This window comes from Ciconia boyciana, chromosome 18 (genome assembly GCF_034638445.1).
Source record: "Ciconia boyciana chromosome 18, ASM3463844v1, whole genome shotgun sequence".
NCBI lineage: Eukaryota > Metazoa > Chordata > Aves > Ciconiiformes > Ciconiidae > Ciconia > Ciconia boyciana.
This window is the reverse complement of record NC_132951.1, coordinates 11408708-11426620: the sequence shown is the minus strand read 5'-3', so window position 1 is coordinate 11426620 and position 17913 is coordinate 11408708. Positions and strand designations below refer to the sequence as shown.

The 17913-nt window shown below is 41.9% G+C and overlaps 1 protein-coding gene across 3 annotated transcripts in view; it reads left to right on the top strand.

Annotated features, from left to right (window-relative positions):
- PNPLA7 (patatin like domain 7, lysophospholipase) overlaps nucleotides 1–17913 on the top strand; it is a 125659-nt gene that overhangs the window by 56421 nt on the left and 51325 nt on the right. For all 3 annotated transcript variants that reach the window (XR_012045731.1, XM_072883478.1, XM_072883479.1), the window contains 5 exons: nucleotides 4641–4701; nucleotides 6881–7030; nucleotides 15281–15344; nucleotides 15857–16025; nucleotides 17173–17355. Coding sequence is in view for 2 of the 3 variants with exons in the window: in XM_072883478.1 (XP_072739579.1) it covers nucleotides 4641–4701; nucleotides 6881–7030; nucleotides 15281–15344; nucleotides 15857–16025; nucleotides 17173–17355 (627 nt within the window). In the remaining variant the exon portion in view is untranslated. The remainder of the gene's footprint in view (nucleotides 1–4640; nucleotides 4702–6880; nucleotides 7031–15280; nucleotides 15345–15856; nucleotides 16026–17172; nucleotides 17356–17913) is intronic.

Sequence of the window (17913 nt, the reverse complement as noted above, 5' to 3'; positions counted from 1 at the left end):
AATTAGTGGTTTCTCAGAGCTTTCTCTGTAGCAGATGCAGAAGCAGACTTTCACGTTCGATACAAGGGAGCTGGGGGGGTTGGAGGCTGCTAAGAGAGTTCGCGTGGATCTTACTGGGGATGGAGTTGATTCAGAAACAGCCAGGAAGACGCTATGTTTCTAGGTAGGTGAGGTAGTAACTGGTGAGCTGGGACAGAGGTGGAATTGTGCTGAGGAAAGTGCTCTGTAACGCCGTTTGAGAAGTACTCTATCCTGTTTTGCCCTGCACAAAAGTGTTCTGGTGAGTTAAGCTGAAAGGGTGAACAGGTGGAAGGAGGAGGAACAACATTTTATTTCCCTTGCAAAATGTGTATCTCAACTGGATGTCCTGCTCTGGGACAGGTTTTAGGAATTTACAGTTGCAGTAGATTCTGCGAGAGCAGGAGAGGTTTGGGGGCTTTTGGAGAATCGTACTGATGCACCTTGAATCCCAAGTAGCTTTTGAGATGGAGAAATACTCGGTTTTTTTAGTCCTGTGAGGTTAGTTTTCTTCCTTCTGGCCTGAAAAGTCTTTTGCATAAGCTCAGGAGAGTGAATATTTGTTTGCTTATATGTTTGCTTTGGATTTGTTTGTTTTGGGGGGTGTTTTTGGTTGTGTGGTTGGGGTTTTTTTTTTTTGGTTTGGGTTTTTTTGGTTTTTTTTTTTTGGAAAGCTGTCCTAGTTGTCTTTACGACCCAGGCAGGCTCCATGGCTCCAGAGTCCAGACTCGCACTGCTAGACCCTATAGGTGTATATTTAGGTTGCTGGCAAAGCCTTGTGACCTTTCTGAGTCATTTCACAGCTTGAGATGGCAGCAGTGGGTAGGACAGTGCGCTCCGTGTCGCAAGGACAAGTTTAACCTGCACTGTGGCAATTTCAGTGGCACTGCTCTGTTCACGCCTGGCCTACAACAGAAGTGCCTAATCGATGTCTCTGCTTCTCGTTATTGGTTGAAGTGATTAATTGAGCGGGATCTGCTCGCTGCTAGCGCAGTTTCTAATCGTGAGGAATGATAAATTCAACTTCCTCACAAACTGAAAAAGTTTGGCTCTATCCCTAGTACAAGGGGTCAAAAAGTTGTATATACTTTGCAGGCAATTAATGATTCTTGCCTAATTTAGAAACCTCCCGGTGTTCTTGGGTAAGTGTGGACTCCAAATCACTGCCTTTTTGCGGTGCAGATTTTTCTTCAAACCTGAAATCCAAACTGCCTGATTCTGTGCCAGTGAATTGGGCTGCGACTTGGTGTCTGTGGAGAGCGGGGTATGTGTTTGCAGGGCTGGGTGGATGGGTGCTAGAGGAGACTGTAAAATTCAGGATGCGCCGTAGGGATGAGCACACCAGACGCTTCCGACTGTGCTGTGAAGGCTGTCTAGCCCTGGGTGACAGTGACACCGTGGAAATGAGACAATTTTGCATGTACAGATGTCTGGGGAGTGCTCTGCGCTCTTCTGGCACCGTGCTTGCGAAAGATGGGAGTTTGCATGGGAGCGGGGGTAGAGGTCTTGCCTACTTCTGGAAAAACAGTGCCCGAGTCCACCACTGGCTCAGCCGTGCTGGGGGCAGTGGTGGGGGCTGCGTGGCACCTCCAGAGGATTGAAAACTCAGTGTTTCTTCCAGGTCAATCCGGTTTTCCCAGCAGTGCTGCCAGAGTTCCTGCCTTCCCCCTCTGCCCAGACTCTCACTGCCAATTCCCAGAGCTTTTCCTACGAAATACAGCTAAATAGGTAGGGTGGGAATAAGCGACTGCTGACTTGCTGCCCAGATGTCTGTGCCGAGGTACCTGCCTGCCAGTGCCCTGTTACCTGCCTTTCTCCTGCCGCTGTCTCTTCCAGGCATGCTTGGAATAACTCTGCTTCCCTGCAATCCCTGTGCATGACCTCCCAGCCCGAGGGCTAATTTCTGCTTGCTTCCTCCTCCTCCCCTCCCCAGGCTAAACCAGCCCCCTCCATCCCAGCCCAGGTCCTTTCCTAGGTCCCCTGGCTTCCATGTCATAATCTCTGGGGCTGTATCTAGCTGTGCTGCTCCTTCTTGTGCCGCGTTACTGGAGGGGTTAGAATAAAGGTGCTTGGAAACTTGGAGGGTGATATTTTTTTTAATTCTCCCAGTTGTACTGAATTTGAGAGCTGCTCTGGCTGCTCTGCACAGTAACGGGTGTCGGTCAGTCATTGAAGCTTGGGTCTATTGTTGATGAAGAGATGTGATTTATATTGACTTCTCCCTCAGACAGATGGACAAGTCTCTCTTTTAAAGGAACATACTGCCCTTTTGTGAAAGAAAATTTAGTGTATGTAATATAAAACTCCAAGGAAATTTCAGGCCAGTTCTTAGCTCCGATTCCAAACTGATGTTCCTTCGATGTTGCCATGACTGCGACAGAGTGACTCATCCTGTTATGGTTAGCAATTTGCTTGTCTTACAAAGTCACCGGGGGAAATAATTTTTCCATATCTATACATACCAAGGCTGTAAGGTTTGCTCTAGCAAACAAGACAAATAATATTTCCTGCTAATAGGAGCAGCCAACTGGAAAATGAGACCAATAGGTTCTATTCTTAGTTCCATCATTAACCTTGGACATTTTCTTTAACTTAGCTGGAGCTCTCCTTAGCTGTCTGTAAAGCAGAAAAAGTTATAAATACAGGAGATGGTTTTAGTAAGTAATTAAAATTCTGACGTTTAAAGTGGTTCAGAAGTGTAAAATGTTCATAACACCTTCCAATACTGCTTAAGGAAAGTCCTAGCGTGCAGATACAGGTTGTTAGGTGAATGCATGTGAGCTGGGTATAGCAAACGCTCTCAAGAGGCAGGTAATATTCCTTAGGAAGGACAGTCAGTCTCATAATTTTTATTAAGAATTCCCTCTTTCCCTCCCTGCTCCCCGTAGTTGTGGCAATTTTCCGTAGCTACACCCAGCACCATTAATTGAATCCCAGAACTGCAGATCTTGGCGTTATTAAAGTGGTAACGAGTCGGCTGGGTGATCATCAGCTCTTGTTGTACTTTGGACAAATGGAAGCATTTTAGATCCTGTTTGAGATTCCAGGATAAGAAGGAGGCTGAGCGCTCGCCTGCTGTTGGGAGCTGCCCTTGTTCCACTGTTGCTCGTTGGTGGCAGCGGTCGTGCTGCATCGGTGCTCTCAGCGAAGTGGGTATGGACAATTGCGTCCACTATTGGTGCAAATAAGAGAAACGTTGAAGTTGATCTTGGATCACTGAGGAGATGGTTGATGTGGCATCTTTAAGAACTTGCAGTTATGGCTATGGGACAGAAATTGCTCAAATAACTCTGTTTAGCTCTTACTGCTTGCGCCACTGTAAGTTGCGCTGTGCTGGAAGCTACCTGTTTGCTCTTCTCCCTTCCTCCTCCAGACGTTTAAAAAATATTGGCGCTTAGTAAAGGTGTGGAGTTTCATAGTCTAGGGCAATTTATTTTATTTTTTTTTTTTAAAGCAGGATATATAAATGATTCTGATGGGCATGCTGACCTGTTTTGATGCTTACACGGTCTTTTATTTGAAAGATGCGTCCTGAAGTGCTTGTTCTTATGGGAACAGTGTGTCTGTCTGTCCAAAATCCAAGGTGGCCATTTGCTGCTGCTTGTTAAGAGTTTGGAGAACTTTTGTTGTTGTGGTTTTTGGGTGTTTTATGTCCTCCCAAAGATTAGAGTTATTTTGACCTTGAATTATTTGTCTGGGGGAGAGTATCTAATGATTGCTCTATTAATTCTTAATGCATTTAAATATCTCTCTTCCTTATTTGGTAAAACACTTGCACATAGCTTTTCAGAATAAATGGTGCATTTTCCAAGTCTGTCACTCCTTGGTATTGCAACTATTAGTCTTCTGCTACACCACTTGTTGGGAATTATTGATTGTTAATGCTGGAGATAAGCTTGTCAGTTTTCAGATATGCTTGCCTATTTGAATACTGGTTTATAGGGATGTAAGTCCTGTTGAAAAAAAAAAAAAAAAGCTGGGAAAAAAATCTGTCCTTTCAAAGGTACCACACAAACATGATTTGAGGGGGAAAATGATTTCTTAGATACTTTGTTCTGATTCTGCAGGTGTTTAGAGCATGTATTTATCTCTTTTATTCAAGATGTCTTAAATTGGTTACTGTAAACGTTGACTAATTTCCAAGGGGTCGGGTGGAAGCAAGATTGTGGGGGGGATCTGTTTGAGTACAGACTTGAATCTTTTTGAGCCTTTAGTACCTCCAGAAGGTGGAGGTGTGCAACAGCCACCGAACAGGGAGAGTGACTTAGAGGTGCAAGCACGCTGCAGAGAGAAAAGAGAAGTGAAAATGCAGTTTGACATGTTTCACAAAATTGGATTTTTTTCTTTTGTTCCCAAAGCAAGTTAAATGCTGCCTTGTTTTATTTTCTTTTCTTGTTTTTCCAGATTAGAGTAAAATAAGGTAAAAGATTATCCAGACAAATGATCAGTCGCCATCCGTTACAGCCAGGAAAGAAGCTATGGTTATAAAACCTTGTCTCTGTATGCTTCAACTTGAGATGACATCTTAAAAAAGTTTGAAAGTTTCCATTTAGATGCACTATTTTTACTACATTCTGTCTGAATGTTTGTTTCTTTTCTTTTTCTTTCTCTCCCATTGCTAGGTTGTGACTAGACTTATTCACTTGTTGGGCGAGAAGATTCTTGGCAGTCTTCAGCAGGGAGGTAAGACTCATTCCTGGACTACTCCCATTGATGCTGGTGCTTCCTTGGAGCTAGATTTACATCGTTAAATCTGGAAACAGAAAGCGCATACTTGAGAATTCATCGCTAAATATTTTAGCTGTTGACACAAGTGAATGGTGATTTTATTACATATATGTGTACAAATTTTTTTTTTTGGCAGAGCATGGTTAATTAAGTGTGGGAATGGAATGGTTTGCAAATGAGATAGAAAAGTACTGCTGCATATGTGCAGTGAAATTTGAAAATTCTTGCAAGAGAAGAGCTCAAAGGGAGCATTGGAAATAGCAGCTGTAATAGACTTGAATCAGATAGTCATGCTGAGTGGCATCTGCATGTAGACTGACTTAATATGTCTGTATTTGCATTATCTTAATGAATTGTCTGAGAGGAAATGGTCTGCTATGAATTGGTTCTTAAGCTTTGTGTATGTGGCAGAGGCAAAATAAAGTGTATTTACTGACTGAAGGGAGTAGGAGGAAACTTTCCAAATTTTCTTGAGCAGCTTTTTAAAAGAAAACAGATGCACGTTAACTACTGAGGGTGTTGTGGGGTTCTTTCCTGTTGCAGGTTGTTTGGGGTTTGTTTGGTTGGGTTTTTTGATTACTTTTGTTGCTGTTTTGTGGTATTCCAAGGAGACTGAAAATGAGGTAGCCAACTCGCATGTTTTGGAGCAGTCTTGGACTGAATCTCAAAGTCCGCTCTTTCTTTACATGCTCAGCTTTTACACAATCAGTTGTGTGTGAATCTCTAGTGATAATTGTACTTAAACCTTTATGCATGCTGAAATGCCTCTGTGGTCTAGGGCAGAGTCTGCACTGCTTGGGAAATAGGGCAATATGTGATCTGGAGAAAATGGGAGGAAAATTAGTGACAGTAACAGGAGTTCAATCAGAGAATCACCATTGAAGTTCAGAGGAGGGAAGGACTAGTGGAGATGAAGGAGTTGAGCAGTGCTGTGTAGCTTGTTTGAACCTACAAATATCTTCTTGAAGATCGCCAAAAAGAGTGGAAAAACTATTTCATGTTCTGTGCAGAGCTATTTTAGAAGACTTGAAATGAATAACTCAATCGCTGAATATATTCGGAAAAAGTTTATCTGATATTTCTTTGTGTCCTGCAGCGTACTGTCGATCTTGCATATAGACTTTGAATGAGTTTTCATATGGTATATCAAGTACTTCCATATGTCCATCTCAAGAATTCATCTTAATGGTGCATCTTAGTCCTTTGCTGGCTGAAATGAGACAAGAAGGATGTTAAATCCTAACTTAGATGACAATAAGTTTATTTTGTACTTAGAGCTGAGTTGATAGGCGTTAGCAGCAAAGTAAGGTTGTCTGAGAAGGCTTAGTTAAAGAGAAGATAAATAGTGTCAAAATAAAAAGAACAGTTTGTAGAACACCCTTATCATTGATCTTTTCCTGTTCTAAGCTATCTAGGAAGATCTTAATTTTTGTCATATGCATCACATACTTCTGTCAAAAAATGCTTTCCTCTGCCCATACTCTTCGTCTTTGCTCAGCTTACCATATTATGTCGGAGATACTTCCACAGTTACTTTGCAGCTACTTCAGAGGCTCCATATTTTATTTTAATAATCCTAAGCACATATCTGTAAATCTCCACATTTTCCTATCTGGGAGAGAAGTGAAAATAGGTGGAGACACACATTCCCTGTAGGAACTTTGTTGAAAACAGGTATTTGAATAGTGAATGTTAATTTTTGTAATACTTTGATACTGACAACAAGTTTTGGGGTTTTGTTAGTTAAGCTAATTCCTCTTGTGGGCTAAATCAATGCCTGTTCCAAAGTTGTGGCTGTTCAAAGTGATTCAGAGTGCCTTTTTATCTTTTTCTTAACAGGTCAGGCAAATGGACATTGTATTTAACCTGTTCCTGACATCCAGATATTTTTAACCTTGCCTGACTTTTACCCACATGCGCTATGTCAGCAGTCAAAAATGATGGAAATTGATCTTCATCCTCTTATGAATGAAATATATGGGAACTCTTTCCTTTTATGTGATATGGATGATGTTACATTTATCTTAGGTTAAGCAATTCAGTGACACTTCCCTTCCTGCCTGACAGTTGAAAACAATGAAATGACACCTAGCTTTCTGGGTTGGCTGATGGCAAGTTTTTTCTTTTTGAACAGGTCATCCTCTTGGATTGCACAGCTCAAGTAGCAAGTGGGATGCCGGAAATCCTGCCAGCAATCTCTCCACAGTAGCAATTATGCCAGTGTCTGAAGAGGTGCCACTTACAGCTTTTACTCTGGAGCTCAAGCATGCTCTCAGTGCTGTAGGTAAGAAGTGTTTACATGTTACTGCATCAGGGGAAAGAAATGCTTCTTATCTTTTTAGAGAGGTATGGCCAGGTACCTGTCATTAGTCAAAGGTGGATTCATGCTGCATTAGGGGGATAGTGGTACAGCAGTGCTCAGGATCAGCCTTTTTCATGACCTCTTGCTTCCCTGTTCCCATCCATAATGTGCATTTAATTTTAGTGGAAAACTTTGTTGTCTGAATGACTCAGAAATATTAGCCAATCTGTCTGGCCTCTCACCTTGGCTGCTGTCAGCACTCCTAAGGCTGCAGGCACTACAGTGGACAAATCCCACCCCAGTGCCTGGTGCAGGTCCCCATGGTGCCTGTCTGAGAGTCTCATCCTCTCTCTCTCGTGTGTGAGTTTTTCAGGCTTCGTCAATTGTACAGCTTCATCCAGCAAAGGATTTCTTATGCAGTTTTCCTTTGTTGAGGTAGCACAGTGAGTGGTAAGCATAAGACTTGATGGAAGAGGCATGTGGAGGAGATCCAGGTTGGCACTGCAAGTCCAAACTTAAGTCTTAAATCATTGTGCCATTTGTTGCCAGCTTGTTTGTCTATTTGTGCTCACAAAGCCATGTATTCAGCTCACAGTTAAGTCATTAATTGCTTTATCCATTGGTGAAGTTGTATGTGCAAGTTCTAGTTGCTCACAAAACCATATATTCAATTCACAATTCAGTTCACGCTCGATACTGCAATTTGACATTTCCTGAACATCATCTTCTACTCCTCGTATGCTATCACAGATCTCTTGAGTAAATCTCCTGTAGTCCTTTGATGAATTGTTAGTCTGCTGTCTCGCAGCTTATTATTTTGAAAAGTACAGGTTACATGATGCTTGAGGTATAACCACTTACATTTATTGGTTATTTCCTTTTTGACCTTAAGGGTATCTGGAGCTGGCCCTTATTATTCTGCTTTAAAAATCTTCTAGGTGAGCCGGCACAGGAAAAAGCTGTTGATGCTTGAACTCTTTCACCTTTTGAAGTATGAATTTGTATGCGGCTTACAGTGGAGTTATGTTACAGTGAGCACTAATTTGTGGGTGTTGGAAGATTCCTCTTATTTTGAGATAGCAGAAAAATTTTACATCCATAATGGAGCACAGATCTCAGCTGTAGCTATATTGCTAATGGGTACTTCTTATGGATTGCTGCCAGCTTGTTTTGATGTGTGACAGCACTAGGATCCTGTAAATAAAACAAACAAGACCTTAAGTACCTAGATGAACTATTCAGAATAAAAATAGCCATTCTAGTTGAAAGCAACTAGAACGTAACAAAGGAGGGGGTTTGTTATGATCACTTGGCCCTTCTTTGTTCACCCTTTTTTCTTTTCTTTTCCTAAACTGATGTCTGTGTAGTGCTTGGCAGCTATAGATGGTACTATACAACCTTGGCATCTGAAGTTCTTGCCAAAGTGGAGCAGACGGCTGCAGTGGGAAGAGGAAAGTGTTGTGTGAAAACACAGCTAGCCATATGGTCCAAAACACAGCTGGTAGACCAAGCTCTCCGGCCTTGATAGCCTCTGTGGGTCAGGTCAGCCTATTGCTGATTCAGCCCCACACGCTTGGAGACAGTGGTTAACCCTCAGCCAGTGCTTTACTGCGCGCGTTTACGCACGGTACAGTGCTGAGGGTTTTTTCATGCAGGCTGTATTTTTTAATATTTTTCTTTTTTTAGCAGAAGCAGCATTCTCTTTTTTTTTTTGGTAGCTTTTGTATTTTCTCCTTTATACTATGGCTATAAATTGTTTGGGTATTCCTTATTGGTGCGGGACGACAAAGTGCTCTGAGCGATGTGGCAGATGGTGCGTTGCTATGAGGAAAAGGGCTGGTTTTTGGAATGATTTTTCTTCTGGCTTTTTACATCAAAAAGTGAAATGAGTAGTAAAGTCAGCGTTGTGAAGCAAACTTTTGGTTTGTTTTTAGATTGACTCGGTATTCACCTGACCATTAGAACTGGGTCCATTTTACATGTGGGGAAATGGAAGCGCTATGTGGAAAGGTTTGCACTGGGGCTGGGCGAGCAGCTGGTGTATTGGAGCTTGGAGCCTCTGCCACCCGAGCGCTTGCCGCCTCTGCCTTTCAGATTGGCTAACTGGCACTTGGGGTTTGGGTGTGAACTGCGATTAGACCTTAAACGTATTTATGGAAATGAGAGGTGTTATTTAATATGCTTGAGAAGGCTTAATGGGGAATCTTTCTCTTAAGGAAGTCTCTTTCAGTGCGTATGTTCCTAATTTTGAAAATAAGGGGTTTCACTGTGTAGATTTGCTGCTATTAGCATATTTTTGTTGTTTATCCTTTTAGTTTTTGTAGAACAAACTTTTTGTTTAATTGTAAATTGTAATCAGATGTTGCCACTTCACGTTTAATATTTGAACCATATTGTTTCATTGCTCTGGGCTTGAAATATGTTCCAGAGCAGTGGAGGGTAGCTGTAGCATGTGTGGTGGAAGCAGTTGTGTTTAGCTTTCTTCTGCAACTTAATGTATTATTTTAGAAAATTCCTTACTCTTCCTGTTAATATTAACTTAGATGAATATTGCAGTGATGTCTCGAATCCCCTTGCTGCAGGCCGGAGACAAGAGGATAGAAGAAATTAGCAGACTGCAGGCAGGAATAGCGAGAGCGCTGCAGGGATCGTACCGAGGCACGGCGCCGGGGTGATGGGCCTCTGCAGTTCTTGGAGGAGCCTGCCCTCGCTGCAGCCTGCCCCGCGTCCCGGGGAGGGCGGTCGGGATGCAGACTGGCTTGTAACACAACCTACAAAATTAGATCAGAGAGTGGTTTTTCTTTTCCTGGAACTGGCATTAGAAGGCTATTGGCAGTGCTAGGAGTTGGAGCTGGTTGCAGGTTAATCTATTTAACAGGCTTTTTTTGGGTAATTTTTAACTGCTTCCATCTTATTAAAGGAGTATAAAAATAATGACAAATAGAATATCTCAGTCTGGTAGTGGAAGCTTCATAACACCATGAATTAATATATACTGTCCACAAGAACTGGAAAAGTATTCAGAATACCTCCCCCCCAAAACACTTTTGCCTGTAATGAGGCAGGAGTTACAGGTTTGGTTGCTTGATTCTGTTGTGTGGGTTTAATTATATTTTTTTCAAACTTCTGTTTTTTCTTCTTTTTTTTTAATTTGCAATGGGAACACCTCGCGTGACCAGGCTGCTCTCCATACTGGGCTTTCTGGGCCCCAGAGCGTGCTGGCCTGGCTGGCCCAGTTATGCTGCATTCTGCACGCAGGGAGCATCAACATGTGGTACCACTCACAGCTATATCCAACCAGTTTGTGCTGGTGTCTTTGACATTTGGTGTTTCTGTGGTTTATGATAATTCAGATGTTGTTTCGGGGCAGTGTGATTGTGTCCCAATTAAATACTGAGGGATGTTCATGTTTCCATGGCATTTGTTCTGTTAAAAGCTGGACGGTGAAGCAGTTACTTGGTATCTGGCGGCAATAGCTCTACATGAATCTGTCTTCATCCTGAGGCAGGTATAAATGTAAAATATGATCAGAGCATTGAGGAGAGAGCAGGAAAGTCCTGCGTGGTGAACTGGAGGCTGCATCCCTGCTTCCTCACTCCGTTTGCTTGTATGCTTCAGTGTAAAAGCCCTTTCTTTGAATCTTGGTCTTTGGGTCTCCAAAGAAAAGGATGTAGAACATAAAACTTCCAAAAAGCAGGGACAGAATTTCCACTTCTGAACTGGAGTGACATCAAGGTGGGCAAGTTTTACTGCTGTGCAACGTTTCAGGTTAGGATAACCATGCCGATGAATTCTGGTCAAGGTCTGAGATGTCTTTTTTTATCATTAATATTTTTTCTCCTTAATCCTGGTAGAGCTGAGAATATCTCTTATCAAAAAGTCTGTCTTATCTTCTGCAGTATTCAGACTTTAGAAAAGTATTTGCCTCGCTATTTTTTTTTTCTTTTACTGAGACCAGCTAAATGATACCACATGGCTGTGCAAATTCTGATGATATGTGGGAGCCTTCTGATCTTATACAGTTTCAAACTGAAGTAGAGGGATTCAAATCCAACATATGTGTCTCTCTCCTTCCTTTCTGCCCTTTAAATATAAGCTTTCTTTTTATTTCTAAAAATGTATAATGTATTGGAAAACTCACTGAAATATCTTTACTAATAATTTATTGCAGTTTTTAATTGTAGTTCTGCCTGAATTTCCCTTCTTTACACACAGATTAGATTTAAATGTTAAGTGTTTAATGTGGTGCCTGCACCCTGGCACAACTTGGTATTTTTTGCTGGGCAAGATCTTCTGACACTGGGACATCAAACTCGTTTATCAGTTCTGTCTCTGACACATAATTTTGTAGACTTTTATTAGGCAAAATATAAATTATCTTTTGATTAATTCCAGACAAGTAGGGTTGCTGTGCTAAAATTTTTCCACAGTGCATTTTGGACATATCTTTTTGTGCGAGTATTTTTTCCAGGTGAGGTGGATTTGCAACCATTTGTAACCATCAGCGATCAGTTCTCGATCTCTGGACTTCTGATTTCTCTGGGCAGCTTTTTGACCATGTTTTATTAGACTTAGAACTAGGATATCTGTATTCCCACTCCTGCAGATCTTATGAAATTGGTGTTATGTGGAAAAAACTTACCAAAGTGAGTACCATGCTCATCTTTGGAAAGAAAGGAGGTGTTGTATGTCTCATGTGTGATGCTTGTGTCGCCTTACTGGGGCAGGATTTGAGCTTCGAAGCCTTGCTGAAGGGCTGTCTCAACCCTTTTCTTGAGTGCCTTTTACTCTTAAAAGATAAAATGAACTAAACCTCTGATATTTGCCAGCATTTTTTTCTCCTCACTTCTCTTTCACGGAATTGTAGTTCTGTACTGAAAAACAGACAGCTCTGGAGTACCAATTTGGATGCTCCATGAGGTTTCCCAATGAATCATGATCCTCTGTGCCTGGGGGTGAGAATGCTGCCATGCCATTTTCTCACCTGAAGCACATAAAAACCAGGACTCAGAATCCCAGAACCCAGTTCTGAGTTTGCTGAAAGAAAAATCCCCCAGGGGCTATTAAAAGTCAACCGCCTCTGGCTTGAGAAATTCATGAACCGCAAATTGCTGGAGGCTCGGAGAATGTCATTAAGTTTTCCTTGCTCTAATACTCTTCCCTAGCCATCTGCTGCTGGTCGCAGTCAGAGAGGCACTGTTGGGCTTAGATAAATATTTAATGTTCCCTCATATCACCTCTCCTATGTTCTTAACTTTGAGCTGTTCACCCTGTGTCTAATCCTACTGGAAGAGAACAGTCCCTGAAGGGTGCAGGCGGCTGCTGGAGGATGGAGGGATGTTTTCATGATGCCAGCTGCAGCTGTAATTGCCTGCGAGGCTGATGTCAGGGGTGGAGAGAGAGTCACTAGATGATGGCGTGTAACTATAACACATGTTGAGGATGCAGTAACACATCATCTTGGATGTTCCTGCCTGCTGGTGAGGCTGTTTGAGGGGTATGTACTTGAGAATGGTTTTGGTTTGTTTTTTTTTTAATTACTTCGTTGCTCTCAGCAGTTTAGTTTTAAATAACACTTTCGGTCATTCTGTTTTATGCACTTGGGAACGCATATGTTGGTATTCTTGATCACATTAGTGGAGGGTTATTTAGTGGTTGATTAATTGGAAGCTTGCTAGAAATTGGAAGCGTAGAGCAGATGGCTGTTGTTTCTGAAGCAAAACAGAGTTGGTTCAGTTGGAAGCATCGCCATGTTCTGTGCTGGGGATGAATAAGGGTCTGGACGTCTTTGCCCCGTGCTGCTGGTGTGCAGAGGGGATGCTGGGCAGGCTCCTCCTGAGCCGGCCCAGCTGTGTGTCTGTCTGTACACACGTGTTTGTGTCATATACTGTGAACTGCTTTTTTCCCAAATACAAAAGTGAGGTGAGTGGACGTGATTTCTGAAGTCTCTCCAGGGCTCTTCTGATCCTTGATGGGGATGTTCCCATTCAAGGTATCTGTGGGTGAAGTAGCCATCACCTTAACTAACATAAAGATACACCCCAGCTCTACAAAGTCTGCCTCTCGCCGTGTATAAAAGGTGTTCTGGCTGGCTGGGTCGCTGGGTTTAAAGGTTTCCCCTTAGGGCATGTGCCCGCAGTGCATCAGATCAGTACGGTGCACTCCCAAGCTCCTTTGCTGATGTTCTTGGATCTCAGTGACGGGTGCAGGGAGGTAACAGGGAAATGCAGAGGTGGAGCACTCTGTTCCCCCCTCGTCGTTAGTCTCTCCTGCTTGACATTTTTATTGTATTCCTCAGCTCATTTTACATTCCTGGCTGTTCGTCTTTGCCTACTAACCTTCCACCACTGTCATAAAGCTTTGTAAGTCACGTATCCTGGAAGAATATTTGGTCTACATATCACTTCTATTTTTCTGAGAACTTTGACACGTTAACGAACACAAATGATAACTCTGCTGTTGAATGCTTTTTCAAAATTTACCTGCCCTCTCTCCCTTGCTGTCTTCACAGCATGCGGTGTCGTGAGTATTTCTTCTGGGAGACCTCTCTCAATCCCATTACCTCATCCAGAGTTGTGCTAGCCCAACTGTTTGTGAGGGTGAATGGTCAACGAGGTCAAAGTATCTACCAATGTTAAAAATTGAGTGGTAAAAACCCCCGCAAGCATTGGGTCTGTTCCCTGCAAACAGACAGCTCAATGAGCACAAACGGAGGAGCAGCACAAATGCGGGAGTGAAGGGCAGGTCTTGAAAGGCTTATGAACGAATTCCCTCTGCTTTGGACTTGTTGCTTTCATAGGAACCAACTACCATAAACTTTATTGGAGGATGAGGAAATTAATTTCTACTCTCAAGTCATCCTCCTTTCTGTGCTTTCTTACCAGCTTTTACTTTTTGTCTTTTGGTCCCCACTTATATTTTTTTGTCCATTTTTGTTTGCTCTTCCTTCATTGTCAGTGTAACAAAGAGCAAAAGTTATTTGGATGCTTGAAAATACAAGATGAAAAATCATACTTCTGAGGTTTTTTCCAAGTCTAACACTAAAGTATGTTAGAACAGAGTGAAATCTTTGCAGGAGGAATCGAGCATTGTGGGGGAAATGAGGTGGCCCTGAAGGTCAGGATGGCAGCTCCAGACACTGTACTTGTGGGTTTTGCTTTTTGAGCATGTGAGTGTGACACTGCGACCTTTTACCATGTTCTTCATTCATGGTTCCTTGATTTTTACTAAACACATTAAGCCATGCTGCTTTATTAATGCCTTGAGAGACCTCACATAATTAAGTGCTTCGTTATTTCATACATAAATTTCAGTTCTTTTATTAATGAAAAAATGAAGGATTATATTATGAAAACGTTAATACAAAGCAACTGCTCTTTCATGTTTTGTAAATGTGCATTTGTGTCTCAATACGAGACAGATAATCTTTTCTTTAGGTATGAGGTTAATCCCTTAAGTTTTCTTTTCTTTGCTTTTTTTGTGTTTAACTGCAGTTATTCTGCAACCTCCACCACATATGGCATGTATTGCTGCTGATGAAATGGAATTGTTAATAAGAAAAATAGACTAAGTGCCTGCAAGAAACTTTATACGCACCAAAGTTTGTCTCAGATACAATGTTGTTGCCAGATGTGTGCGTATGCCTATCTTGGTAGGGGAAGCGGTGTGGATCGGGCTGTGCCCTGCAGATTTGGGAGTCTCTTTCTACTTGGGGTTGGTAGTGGTATAGTTTCTTGTTGGCATGTTGAATAAGTAGTAGTACTACTATAGAGAGCTTTAGGATTCATCTGGGGAGTTGGTTCAGTGCAGGATGAACAAATTATGTATTTCAATAGGTCAGTGAAATAGTTTTTTTCTTTGGAACCAGATTCCTGGGCTTTCTATAGTTGGGAAAGGTACATGATACTCTGTTGTGTTTGTGAAAATGCAGCTGCAGTAGAAACTGTCATCCTACGTGACACTGAGGAATGAGATAAAAGCGAGCTTGTAGGTTGGGACTAATGCAGAAACAGAGCTCTGGGAATACGGAGAATGGGAAGATGTTATCATAGAGAAGTGTGAAAATTGTTGTGAAGACTTTGTGCCAGTTCTTTCTTCTAAGACAACTCTCATCCATCACGATCTTCAAAGCAAATTCACGGAACTGCATTTGTTATAGCTACATTTTCTTAATACAGTTTGTCAGGAGCTGAATGGCGGGTGTCCGCATGTGAAACTTTTTTGTTCTTCTAGGTCCTGCTTTGCTGCTCACCAGTGATAACATCAAACAGCGACTTGGTTCTGCTGCGCTGGATAGGTACCTGCCCTCATTATTATTTATGAAAAAATTCAGAAAGATACTGTGCCGGTCTTACAAATATACAGTGTTTGGGAACAAAATCCTGTGTTCTAACATATATTGTGCTTTCTGATCAAGGTGTTTGAGACAACAGTGTTTCAAGAGTATTTGGTTCAAATGTGGGTGTTTTTTCCATAGTTACTTTCTCACTTGTGCAATTGGAAAGGGTGAGTTGCTCCAAGTGGGTATTGTGTACTCATTCTTAGGGATGCCATGGAAGTCTTCAATAGAAGTTAGCATCACTGCATCCTCTTTCCTCTGTGTATATATCTAATGGTATAAATAATGGAGACATAAAGAAAGCATGAGCCTGGAAACGTGGGCAGATAAGGTTCCAACTGGACGAGCGAGAGATGCAGGTCTCTGATGCCCCTCACATTTTGTGCTTGACATGTAAGTTTTCTCTCTACTCTGTCAGGAGCTGTGATATAAAACCATTTGAATTTGTTTTTTTTCTTTTCTGTCCCCAGTATCCATGAATACCGACTAACTAGCTGGCTGGGACAGCAGGAGGATATTCACCGTATTGTACTCTACCAGGCAGACAGCACCCTTACTCCCTGGACTCAACGCTGCATCCGGCAGGCTGACTGCATCTTAATTGTCGGACTGGGAGACCAGGAGCCTACTGTTGGAGAGGTGTGGAAATAGCTCATTCCCATATTTGCAGTGTTAACAGTCCGGATCAAAGAAGGTTGTTTCATACACATGAATTTTCCTGGGTTTAATACCCACTGAAGCATAAATAATCAAATAGTCTTGAGACATGTGCGTTATAAATAGAAAAAGAATTGAATGAGGATCCTCTGAAATGGCAAGTAGTATTTCCAGCTAGGTGGTTCTCCTCTGAAGAGTCATTTTGGCCAATGGTAAATCAAAAGCCAAATTGCTTTGAAGCAATACGGTTATTGCGTTTCTGTCCAGAATTTCTTTGCGGGATCTCCAAATGGAGAGATAAAAATATTTTCTGCCTGGATGGAATTCACGGTGTGTGCCTAGGAAAAACTAGATATAAATTGTATTGCACAAATACTTTAATGTATTTTATTACAGATTATAAGCTGTATTTTTTATCTCCTTTATTATCTATTTTTATTTTTGATATTTTATTACCAAAGTTTGTTGACCAGGCAAGGTCAACAAGAAATTCTGCAAGAAATTGAAAAACGAGGTCATAAGTGGGTTTTTTTAGGATTGTGAAGTGCTAAGTATGACCTCCAAGGAGCCTGGGACTGTTACCATCTGCAACGTTCTTGTGTGTCACTCTGTTGGTTCTTCATGACTGTATGTGGGAGGCAGGAAGCACAGTAAAGGCAAGTCTGCATCAGTTGCCTAAAACAACAAAAAAATAAAAATAAGGAATGCAAGGAGGAAAAAGTGGTCTGATTGGAAGTGAAAGAACAAACCATGCTGAACATTTGTAGGCTTAAGATTGACTTGGGAAGCAATCTCATTTTGCATGAACAGTATGTGTCTGTGCTGGGCCTTTAATGGTCTATGTTTTAGGTAAAAAGCATTCATTTTTAAGTAGTCAGGTTTGAATCCTTGTCTGATTTTAGAGTTCTGTATGCCATGTAAGCCCACAGCTAACAGCGTAGTTGTCTAAGTCTTGTTTGAGGGTTCTTAATGTGCATAGCTGTCTGCAGATCAGATAGGAATAAGGGTCAGATGTGTCTATATGTGTGTGTGTGTGTATGTATTTCACAAAACAGTATTCTGTTAAACCGATACTGGAGCAGTAAATATCTGGCACACCCATTCCTTTGGTGTGTATAATATGCTGTAGCTGGAGAGGATGCTGGAGAACACTGCGGTCCGAGCCCAGAAGCAACTTGTCCTGCTCCATAAGGAGGATGGGCCTCTCCCTTCCCGAACTGTGGAATGGCTCAACATGCGGAGCTGGTGTTCTGCTCATCTTCATCTCCACTGTCCGCGCAGAGTCTTTTCCAAAAGAAGCCTGCCCAAGCTGGTAAGAGATTCCTGCTTTGGTGGCTGGTCCCTTAGCTGTAGTACCTTACTTGTAATCCATGTATCAAAGGTAATCTGATATAACGTTATTACGTGATAGTCTGATGTCCAACTGACTGTTACACAGGGTTCTCTTAAATCTGTTTGGCCTCAATTTACTATAGGAAACACAGGGATAAGGGGTTTATATCTTCCTGCATATTGGGCTTATATCTTCCTGCATGCTTGGCTTGGCTGAAGACAGTAAATACTGTCTCAGGGTCATATTGATAGGTGTGTACATGTGGTAGAGTCCTTTTCATTGGGAGGATCCCCATGCTTGTGAAGATCATACTAAAGGCAAAGCAGAGGCAGACTTGAGATGTTTCCCAGTGACTTCAAATCCCTGTCAAGAAAAATAAATAGCTACAAAGAAAATACTGTACTACGATGAAATTCTCCCAGCTACTGTGAAAGTATGAGAGATGCTAGATCACTAGAACTGTTTGGATAGTTCATTAACCCTCTCTTCGTTTGAAGAACAGCTATCTGCTTTTTAACAGTATGTTGTTGGCTGGTA